General features: G+C 39.7%; 1 protein-coding gene across 1 annotated transcript in view; it reads left to right on the forward strand.

Moving 5' to 3' along the window:
* The window catches only part of znf407 (zinc finger protein 407), a 156,453-nt gene extending 150,801 nt beyond the window's left edge, over positions 1–5,652 (forward strand). Inside the window, exon 10 of the mRNA XM_085473346.1 lies at positions 3,997–5,652. Coding sequence (XP_085329472.1) covers positions 3,997–4,850 — 854 coding nt within the window. The 3' untranslated portion in view covers positions 4,851–5,652. The remainder of the gene's footprint in view (positions 1–3,996) is intronic.
* The last annotated feature ends 6,530 nt before the right edge of the window (positions 5,653–12,182 follow it).

The following is a 12,182-nucleotide window of genomic DNA, read 5'->3' on the forward strand; positions in this document are numbered from 1 at the left end:
AAAACAACGGAATTTGAATGAAAACAACAGAATTACAATGAAAACAACGGAATTTGAATGAAAACAACAGAATTACAATGAAAACAACGGAATTAAAATGAAAACGACAGAATTTGAATGAAAACAACAGAATTTGAGAACAAACAATGGAATTTGAATGAAAACGACGGAATTTGAATGAAAACGACGGAATTAGAATGAAAACGACGGAATTAGAATGAAATGAATAGAATTTGAATGAAAACAACAGAATTTGAGAACAAACAATGGAATTTGAATGAAAACGACGGAATTTGAATGAAAACAATGGAATTTGAATGAAAACGACGGAATTAGAATGAAAACGACGGAATTAGAATGAAATGAATAGAATTTGAATGAAAACAACAGAATTAGAATGAACAGACCAGAATTTGAATCAAAACAATGGAATTAGAATGAAAAGAAAAGAATTTGAATGAAAACAACGGAATTTGAATGAAAACAATGGAATTAGAATAAAAAGAAAAGAATTTGAATGAAAACAACGGAATTTGAATGAAAACAATGGAAGTTTAAAACAAACAACAGAATTAGAATGAAAACAACGGAATTAAAATGAAAACGACTGAATTTAAATGAAAACAACAGAATTTGATCAAAAACCAAAGAATTTGAATGAAAACAACAGAATTTGAACGAAAACAACGGAATTAGAATGAAAACAACGGAATTTGAAAACAAACAACGGAATTTGAATGAAAACAACGGAGTTAGAATGTACAGAACAGAGTTAGAATGAAAGCAACAGAATTCTAAAAGAAACAATAGAATTTACATAAAAAGAGTAGAATTAAAATGAAAACGACAGAATTAAAATGAAAACAACAGAATTAAAATGAAAACAACAGAATTACAATGAAAACAACGGAATTTGAATGAAAACAACAGAATTACAATGAAAACAACGGAATTTGAATGAAAACAACAGAATTACAATGAAAACGACAGAATTAAAATGAAAACGACAGAATTAAAATGAAAACGACAGAATTTGAATGAAAACAACAGAATTTGAGAACAAACAATGGAATTTGAATGAAAACGACGGAATTTGAATGAAAACAATGGAATTTGAATGAAAACGACGGAATTAGAATGAAAACGACGGAATTAGAATGAAATGAATAGAATTTGAATGAAAACAACAGAATTAGAATGAACAGACCAGAATTTGAATCAAAACAATGGAATTAGAATGAAAAGAAAAGAATTTGAATGAAAACAACGGAATTTGAATGAAAACAATGGAATTAGAATAAAAAGAAAAGAATTTGAATGAAAACAACGGAATTTGAATGAAAACAATGGAAGTTTAAAACAAACAACAGAATTAGAATGAAAACAACGGAATTAAAATGAAAACGACCAAATTTAAATGAAAACAACAGAATTTGATCAAAAACCAAAGAATTTGAATGAAAACAACAGAATTTGAACGAAAACAACGGAATTAGAATGAAAACAACGGAATTTGAAAACAAACAACGGAATTTGAATGAAAACAACGGAGTTAGAATGTACAGAACAGAGTTAGAATGAAAGCAACAGAATTCTAAAAGAAACAATAGAATTTACATAAAAAGAGTAGAATTAAAATGAAAACGACAGAATTAAAATGAAAACAACAGAATTAAAATGAAAACGACAGAATTTGAATGAAAACAACAGAATTTGAGAACAAACAATGGAATTTGAATGAAAATGACGGAATTTGAATGAAAACAATGGAATTTGAATGAAAACGACGGAATTAGAATGAAAACGACGGAATTAGAATGAAATGAATAGAATTTGAATGAAAACAACAGAATTAGAATGAACAGACCAGAATTTGAATCAAAACAATGGAATTAGAATGAAAAGAAAAGAATTTGAATGAAAACAACAGAATTTGAATGAAAACAATGGAAGTTTAAAACAAACAACAGAATTAGAATGAAAACAACGGAATTAATCAAAGCTGTGTTGCCAGCATAGACTATATATAAAAGATCCACTTAGCCATGGTTTATTGTCTGTTTTAAAGCCTTGATTTTGGTATTTTTGGTTGCCACCAGAGCCAGGCGTGACCATATAGTTGACCCTTAAAAAAGGGGTGAAGCACTAAGTTATCCGCTAACGCTAGCAAACCTGTCTATGTGTGTCCAAAAAAGAGACACTTGATAATTAACGCTAAGAAACAAAAAACTTGTTTATTAGAATTTCACAATTTCTAATTGGAGCTCAGATTTGTCGGTGGTGCGCTGAGTGACACAGAAAGCTGTGTTACTTGTCGAACAATTAAAAATACTCAAAAAGGCAGCAAGACTCTAAAATACACTTGAGAGGTTTTGTTTAAGTGACTTGTGGCAAGGTCTTACAGAAAGCTAGTAGCTACAGCTGCAGAGACCAGGCTCTAAACAATTTCTTCTATGAAGTTGGGAGTTTTAACAATATCTGGATACATTTTTGGCAACCAAGCAGCAACCTTCAGGACTAAAAACTGAAACCAAAGCATGCTGCAGTTCCTCGACTGGCCACGTAAGCCTTGCTTCAGACAATCCTGGGGCCATTCTGAAGTGGCTTTTTTAGAATGAGTAAATTTCTTTTGCCCTTGAGGTTGCTACTTAGTTGCTAGAAAAGGCCAGACTGTATTAAAAATCTTTAACTTTGTCGCCTCCAAGTAGAATTTTCTGCTCTATCCATCTAAGCCTTAATAGTTCACTCTTTTGTCAGAAGCAGTTGTAATACATAAAGGGTTTTCTGTTTCCTTTCATTCACCTACAGCTGTGTAAAATGTTGTTTATTCCAAAAGCACCTTTGCAGTATTATCTGTTTTGCTGTCACCAAAGAATGAATGGTCATTTTCTATTTGGCTAGTAAGCGTGGGAGTTAAAACGAATGTGTTTCTGGTCGTGTTTGAGGAGGACGTGGCACCATTGGGTCAGAAGCTGTTTGTGGCATAACTCTGACTTTCTGATCACATTGTCCACCCTGTGAGTGGAGGACATTAAATGTTAGCTGTAGATAGGAATATCAATGATTGATGAGTTTTTTCCTTTATGTACTGTGAGATCTGTATGATCTTGTGTGTTGCCCTTGGGTGTAAACCTTGTACCTCCAATGTTAGCATTTTAGAAACTTTAGAAAGAAAGGAAGGAGAAGAAAAAAAAAGTACAGTTTTATTTCCTAAGAAGTTAGGAAAGTCTTTCCTATGGTGTTTGTAAAACCAATGTACATTTGAAATGACAATGTATGTTTGTTTGTTTTTTTACAGTTATTTTACAGTAAGTTCATCTGCACTCAGCAACCTAGGTGTGAGAGTCCCTTTTTCACTCTCTCAAATTCCCATTTTTCTGCATAGATTAGTCTACAAGTGTCTAAGCCAGGCGCTGTTTAAACAATGGCATTTCTAACACTGTTCCTATCACCTTGGAAACGCCATGGCAACCTGTGATCTGAGAGGGCACAGTGTGGCTCAATTAGCACCAGCCGTATCTCACCGCACTCTCCCGCCAGAAGAATATCTCCATATTCTGTCTCCTTTCATGCATTAAGTGACACAAATACGTGAAGTGTTACATCACCTTTTATGTCAACTTTCCATGTAGTTTTCCTCTCTCTCTTTTTTTTACACAGTGATGGATGCACACACACATAGGAAAGAAAGAATAATATATGCATTGCCATGTGTGGTACAGACAGTAATTGGCACTCCTCATTTGCCACTTTTAAATGAGATCCTGTCCATCTAGCCACTAAATGACTTTCATGTTTTTATGCTGTGATTGGGCCTCAAAAAGATCCTTTGTGTCATACTGGCTGCTAGAATGACAGGAAGGTTGCAGTCACTCTCAGACACCTTTTTCCTTCTTTAATTTCTAGCAGTCTGGTAGATGGAGCTTCTTTATGTCATTATTGGCTGCTTATAACAAACATATTAACTAATAAGAAATGCATCACTGTGTTTCCCAGGTATCGTTTCCAAGTCCTTTGAGTGTCGTCTGAAAGGCCAGGGGGCTACATTTGTGGAAGCAGAGGATATGGGCTCCCCTTTGCACAGGAAAGACTCTTCTGAGTTATCGGGCCATGACGAGATCCAACAGGTCATCATCATCCAGGGCTATGGTGACGGAGAGGTAGCTATCGACCAGACCCTCGAGGAGTCAGCCGCTGCCACCCTGCAGACGCTGGCCATGGCCGGCCAGGTGGCCGAGGTGCTCCACATCACTGAAGACGGACAAGTCATAGCCTCGGGCAGGGAAGTGGCATCCGCAGGAGCCCACCTGGCTGGAGGCAGCACCCAGTACGTGGTCTTGGAGTCAGGGGAGGCCAGAAAGGAGTTTCAGGCTGTGGCCAGAGGAGGGGTAGCAGTCGCAGCTGCTGGTGGACAAAGTCACATTGTCTCAGAGTCCTCCACAGCTCTCGATGCTCTGCTCAGCGCAGTCAGCGAAATGGGCCATCAGGAGGAAATACAAGGAGAGGCAGCCATCGTTCATGAGGTCTTGACCCCAGAGATAGCTGAGGCTGTGCAGAGTGAAGTGCAGGGGGAGGGGAAGCAGGAGGGGGAGGAGCAGGTGCAGGTCATCCAGGGGACCGGCCAGGAGGACATGCAGGAAGTGCTGCAACTCGCCGCGTCCCAGATGATGAAGGAAGGCCTGACCCAGGTCATCGTCAATGATGAGGGCACGCACTACATTGTGACTGAGCTGGACAACTGCACCTTACAGGTGGAGGGAGAAGTGTATGGAGAGGCCGGGACAGGTGACGGGGAGGTGCACCAGGCGGAGCAGCAGACAGGAGAAGAGATAGTGGTGTACCTGGATTGAGCTGCTCGCAGTATTGTCCTGGAAGGGTAGAGGAGAGAGACATCCCTGAAAGATTCACATTGGGCATTTTATTTCACTTCCCCTGTTTAGCTAGGTTAAAGCTCACGTTAGCCCAGATGTTGTGTTCTGCATTGTCTCTGTTTAATTTCACCCTGCTTCATTCACTTCGTACATCACTTCTACCATCTTCTCTTGGGCTACACTGAACTCAGGTTAAACATCGTTTATTCAAAGTGACAGTAAAGGAAAAAAGGTTTTGGTGCTAAGTGAGCTAACCTGCAATCCACACAGCCGCCAACACTGCTTTAATTAATTAATGCAACTTAAGGAAATGAATGAGTATACATTGTCATGAAATATTTTTACAATGCTTCTAATGTGCTAAGAGTTAAACAAGTTATTATAAAGAAAGTCTATCTTTTCATTTATAACAGAGCTAACAGGTTTTTTTTCTTGCTTTTTGATTTCTTTGTGGTACATTTATGTTGCAACCTAAAGTTTTTCTGTAGCAAAATAGATGTTTTTTTTTTCTTTTGATAACGCAGTGATTTAATTTGTGTGAGCAATCTTTTCTTTTTCTTCAAATCCTTTGTGTGTGTGTGTACTATTAGTTCCAAATCAGTAATACGATGAATGAATTCCCAAATAGACCTTATACATATTTTCTGTGTAGCGAAAAGTAAAGCAATGACAATTATATGTTTTAGATTTTTGACAGTCCTTCATTGTGTGGAAGGCCTGTTTAAAAAAACAAAACATGAGTGCAGTTTCATTTTTGACAATAAAGATTGAGCCTAATTTTTAACAAGTGTGCCCACATTTGTTTTCTTGGCAGTTAGCGCTGTTGATAGTTATGTCAGCAGCACGATGCTATCGTGCATACAGTGCAGCAGCATCGTACAGGCGACATGCACATACATGCATCAACTGATGGTTCCCATCAAGCTTTCTGATCACTAACACCGTCATTATCATCACCATTATCATTATCGTCATCATGATCACCATCATCCTAATCGCCATCCTCTCATCTCGTCCCCCCATCAGGCCCATTCTGTTCATTGCATTTTTTTCTCTTCCCCCCCCCCCCAGCACTATTCAGCACTGGAGGGAGAATCAATATTCATTTAGGCCCCTACACAAGCCTGGTTTCTGATGGAGTGAGTGGGAGAGCGGTGTGACGGTTGCAAACACAATGGCCAACCACTGAAAGTAGAGAGAAAGCACTCGTACACACTGAGGGCATCAAAAGATCATCCCTTTAACACACACGCGCTGCGCGAGCAGAGCAAGAAGGTGGGCTGAGAGGGAGAAAGTGGTGGAGGAGTGGGCAGGAAAAATGAGAGCATTACAGATGGATGTTGAGAGAGGTGAGGCCAGGGAGAAGTGAAAGAGCGGTGAAATCCACAGCCACACAGAGAGAAGGGAGCCTGTAATTTCACATAACACCTGTCTGCCTTTCAGCCTGTCTTTGTCTCCTGCTCCCAGCCTCATGTTGCATTTATAAGCTCGCACAGTCTTTTCATGCTCTTCTTCCTTCTATTCAGCGGAGATGGGCGCATTTAACGGAGGTCACGTTCTCTGTGTGAGCAACCATACGTGCCAAGGTTTGTCAACACCCACTGAGTGGTGAGAATGCACCGATAGCATTTAGATGCCTCACATTTATAGAACTTACAGTTTGTTTTTATAATGCTTCCAAATATGTGTTATTCAAGAGTCATGTCACAACAACAGCAGTATGTGCGACTTCTTTTGTGACCTCTCAGTGGGCTCCTGATGCCAAGGTTGAGCAGCGCTGCTTTAAATAATGAATTTTGAAGAGAAGTGCTGTTCAGTCAAATAGATGCACTGCACTGAGGAATAATATTTATTTTGGTGCGTATGTACTCATTAATTATAATATTTTGATTTAAATTGGCTAATCTCATAACGGATATGCACATGTTTGAATAATATTAGAAAGTAATGTAATATGGTACACTGTAAACTATATATAGAGATATCTACATACACTACTGCTGCCAGAGGTTTAAAATAAAAGGTTACCCAAAACTGAAAAATAATGTACATTTCAGAATTATACAAAAAGGCCTTTTTCAGGCCTTTTTTAAATGAGTTAACAAATTAAAGCTCTTCTGCAGCAATGGAGGTTGATCAAGCCTTGAAAGCTGGTGCTGCTAATTCCTACAGATGTTCCAACTTTTCTGGATTACTTACAGCCCCCTCTGTCTGCATAAAAGCAGTGCTGGAACAAACTGGTACCGTACCCTCATGAGCATGAGTTGAACATTATTGTACTGCAGAAAGTAGAGTGTTGCTGCAAAAATGGTGAGAAAAAGGCAATTAATGGAAGAGCGACAGACCATCATGACACTGTTGTCAAAAATGTAGGTATTTCCTTCAAAGAAATTACAAAGAAAGTCAAGGTGTCAGTCAGTACAGTTTCCTTCACCATCAAAAGGCACTCAGAGACCAGGGCAAACCAACAGGAAGAGGTCTGTCAGACCCAAAGCTGCAACTGAATCAGAGGACAAGTTTCTGAGAGTTAACCACTCACAACTCACAGTACAACATCTTCAAGCACAGCTGAATAGTGGTCATAGTAAGCAAGTCTCAGTTTCAGCTGTGACTCGAGAAGACTTCGAGCTGCAGGTTTGACAGGATGAGTTTCAGCAAGAAAGCCATTACTAAGGCATGAAAATAAGACGAAGAGGCTTGCCTGGACCATGAAACACCACTGTTAAGACTGCTGTCGTAGGATTGTCTAATATGCAAATCTCAGTGCATCCACCTCTATCTGATTGGTGGATCCGGAGGACAGCCCATATGGATTGGCTAACTAGCTGGATATGATATGATGACATTATGTGACGATACTGCCATGGATTCCCATTCATTCATCTTCGGCTCATCCCAACCAGCAGAGTTTTGCAAACGTGCCCAGTGTTGTTGGTTATATACAGGAGTTTGTAGGGGTGGACTGGCTTTTTATTTGATTAGTTTTCTTCTGTTTTTCTTAGTTAGGGAGGTAAGTTGTTGTCATTTGGTTTGATTCTTTTGATTATGTAAATTTTGTAAATCCACAAGATAGGCTCCTTTTGTCTCCTTTTGTTTGTTGTTTTGGCACTAAGTCCATCCCTTACGAATTAACATATTGTAAAAAAATCATTATCAAACTGTACCAATTGTGCGATATGGCTGCTTGAGGTCTGACGAGGATGGATCACCCTAATTTGGTGACCTGGCCATCTCTAGATGGGCTATAACATCGCCACTGGATTACTGAAGACTGGAGGCAGGTATTATGGGCTGATTAATCAAAATTTGAAATATTTGGTTCATCACACAAGATCTTTTTACACCGTCGAGTAGGTGAAAGGATGGTTCCACAGTGTGTGGCATCAACTGTCAAACATGGAGGAGGAAGTGTGATGGTCTGGGGCTGTTTTGCTGGATCCAGGGTGACAGAGTGAGAGGCACCCTGAACCAAAACAGCTACCACACCATTCTGCAGCACCATGCAATACCCTCTGGGATGCGCCAGTTGGTCAGGGGTTCATCCTACAGCAAGAAAATGACCCGAAACATAAGTTCAAGCTATGTCAGAACTATCTCAGGAAAAAAGAACAAGATGGTAAGCTTGAAAACATGGAGTGGTCAGCACAGTCTCCAGACTTAAACCCCATCGAGATGGTTTGGGATGAACTGGACAGAAGAGTGAATGCAAAGAAACCTACAAGTGCCACACATTTATGGGAACAGATATGGGAAGAACTTTCCGAAGGATATTTGATTTCTATTGTACAAAGAGTGCCACGGGTGTGTTCAGCTGTTATATCTGCCAAAGGTGGCTTTGATGAGTCAGAAATTTAAAAAGCATTTTGGTCTATAAATTGATTCCATGGTTGCTTATTTGTACTATGCTTTCATTTCAGAGTGCAGAGAGACATTAAACTGCATCATTTTCAATAAGAAAATTGAAACATTTGGGCGTTCTAAAACTTCATTCTGCAGTGCATGACCTTGGCTAATCCTATTGCCCTCAATAAGGTCGCAAGTTCAATGTTCTTTTGTGTTTTTTCCCCCCTCTGAATAGGAATGCAGATTATTCTACATGTCCATCTGAGTGATTGTGTACTGTATTGTGTGCATCCCCACCCTCTCCGTGTATCTCTCTAATCAGGGCTGGATGGCTCATTATTAACTGCAGCAGGCCACTCGAGTGACATGGAAGAGGGAGAAATTAGCAGCTGTCATCCAGTGATGAGTTCATTTCCTGACAGGCCTCTGCTCCGAAGAGTCCTGCTGCAGACGACCAGACGGCTGATGGAAACCTGCCGCTGAAGCTTAATTGGAGAGCCGGAAAAGGCCAGTGGGAGAGGAAGGGAGGGGCAAAAATGGAGAGATCAGGGTAAAGTCATAACGGTAATGTTAAGGGTCTAACTCTTAACTGAGTTTCACAAGCAGTAATTCAACTTCTGTATCAGCAGTAGGCTTTGTGGGCATAATAGATGAAGAGCAGTGGACAAAAGTGTAGTTTTAACATACTATAATAATTACTCCTGTCATTGTTATTAATCAGGTGCTGAAAGAGATAGCCAAAGCAATTTTACCTCCCAAAATGCTGCGCACTGTAAATTAGACTAACCAGAAATCAGCTCAAGGTTTACATTAAAATGTTAAGGCATAATCCAAATCTAGCAGCATACTGTGTAAAATTCTCCATTAATCGTTTCCTATAAATATGTTGAACTGAATAGTCATTATTTTTATGTTAAATGTATATGCATCTGAGTAGCACATCATATTGTCCATATATAATGTACCACATTCTGCAGCTCTCTTCAGGTTTGCATTGTCCTTTGTCCATTGTTTTGGACTGCAGCTTTAAATCTGGGTCACTTATTATGGAGCCACAAATTTTAAGCAAAACTGAGCTAACAGCAGACAGACACAGTTAGCAAGTAAGTAGTGAAAAACAGTGGCACATGTGGTGGCTGAAGCCTCTGATGTGCCTATAGGTGGTGGAGACCAAAACTGGATCATTAAGAGAGAATGGAATTCAGGTTCCATGCTAATGCTAATTATCTGGCTGTGTGAACACGATGTTTGTTAACTTATTAAATGTCTGTTGTTAAGTTCACCAATACTTCATAGCCAATTTGAGCATGTGTTGCTAACCTACAACTGAAGACACGATTTACTTGTCAGGTTCCAGTGGTGTGCTCTGAATTGCCGGTTTATTTTCGAGACAGACTGAAGTTGTTGACATCCAAGGCTATAATTCAGTCTTGTTAGGGTAATGCCTTTACACTCTCATATAACGACATATACTTGCAACGCTTTATTTATTTATTTTTTACATTGATGCTTAAAATACTTCTAAAGCCTTCAACCACTGGCTCAGTGCGAACGTGTAACATAGTATGATGGGTAATGCACACACACACATTCATACACACAAGCACTTGCACGGTCTCCTTGGGGCAACTCTCATCACTCTCCTGGGCACAGCGGAGAGGGACAGCAGCGTGGATGGAGGTTTCTCTTTTTCGCTCTCTCTGTTTCTCTGAGTATGATAAATATGGCAATTCTGTTTAGTTGCCATCTATAGAAAACATATCAGCCTGAGGATCATTTCCTTAATGTCTCCACTATTAGTTTTGGCTTCCCTTTGGCTGTATTAACATGCCGGCTGATATGCTCTGTTTGTGTGTGTGTGCGTGTCCTCGGGGCTCCAGGTACAATTCTATTAAACCAGACTTGTTTGTTTATTTCCTGTCTGCCTCCCTCTACATGTCCCCTGCTTGCTAGGACTCCGGATCCAGGTCTGTACGTACATTCATGTTAACGACAGGCCGCACACGTATAGATGAACGCACAGTCAGAATCCAGTGTTTATTTGTTTTGTTGTTGTTGTTGTTTTTTTTCATCATTTTTGTAGCTGTAAATCGATAGCTGTTTGAGGCAGTGGAAGCCACAGTTCAGTTATGGTTCATCTCTTCCATGGGAGTTGTTATGGGAAAACGGAGAGAAGGCGGGGAGGGAGGGGAGGGTATGTGGGGAGCCCTGCGTGGCTCTTCTCCCTTTCTCTTACTTTTCCTATGTGGCTCTGCATTTGTGTCTTTGATCATGTTAATCCCTGCCTAGCGCCCACCCCCCCAGTCTCCCTGCCATAGACTCACTGCCACACACACCTCAGTGCCTGACAGAAATTGACAGCCCACTCTATCCCACACACCCCCTCCAAAATGGCATGCATTCTTCATTCCACCATTGAGCAGCTTACCCCAAACCCAAATAAAGAATGAAATAAAAACACTACGCAGGCAGGCAGGCAGGAATTGACAGTCTGCAGCACTTCATTAAGCAATAGCAGTGATTGAAAAGGGATCTGATTAGCTCACTATGATGAGATAGCAATGTTTCAACCTTGAACCAGAAACAACCGTAAGTGCTTTTTAATTAGGCACACAACACTGAGGAATAGCACTTCAAAACATAAAAAAGAGAGAGTGAAAGACAGAGTGTCTCCAGCAGAAGGGAGAGCAAATGACGAAGCAAAGAGAGGATCAGTGGGAAGCCTATTCCCTCTGCCCTAACAAGAACATCACTTTTTCAACATTATGCGCATCTAGGAAATGTTCTCAAAACACTTTTTTTTTACTACTCTCCTTTTTAGTTTAGCTTCATCTCCATTTAGATTTACAATATTTAAAATTAGATACACCTCTAGAGGGTAAGAAAATGTTAGGCGTTAAATCTGCACTCTTGAATTACAGAATTTGACATCGTCAATTTTATATCAGAGGCGCTCACAGAGTCTGATTCACGTGTATAGACTCAGGGAAGTCGGCACGCTACCCTGCGCCAACACACCACTCTGTTTAAATAGCAGATCTTCACTGTCAGCCTGCGATAACACCTTTCTACATAGCTGCTGCAGCCATCTGCTTCATGTCAGCACTGCCATATAAGGGTTAATTCTGTTGGTATATTCATTTTAGCAAAACAAACAGCGTGACAGATGAAGGGAAGGGAAAAATGATTTGATTTTTCTTGATTCTGAAAATATGTCACGATAAAGTGAAACTTTAATGTTTTATTTGCCAAAAAATTGGGTCACTTCAGCAGTAAATACTTACAGGATGCGGCAAAGGGAAAATAACAACCTGTACCAACACTGGAAATATCTGTAAATAATGCACAAAATGAACTGAAGAGATCAGAAGTGAAACTGTGATTGTAAAGTTTAACATTTGCTTCTTCACTACAGAATAGCTTAGTTTACAATGCAAATACAATAGTAATAGAGTTTATTGAAAGAAA

This window comes from Copadichromis virginalis, linkage group LG11 (assembly GCF_057382275.1).
Source record: "Copadichromis virginalis isolate Kocher_CV1m ecotype Utaka linkage group LG11, C_Virginalis_male_GT1.1, whole genome shotgun sequence".
NCBI lineage: Eukaryota > Metazoa > Chordata > Actinopteri > Cichliformes > Cichlidae > Copadichromis > Copadichromis virginalis.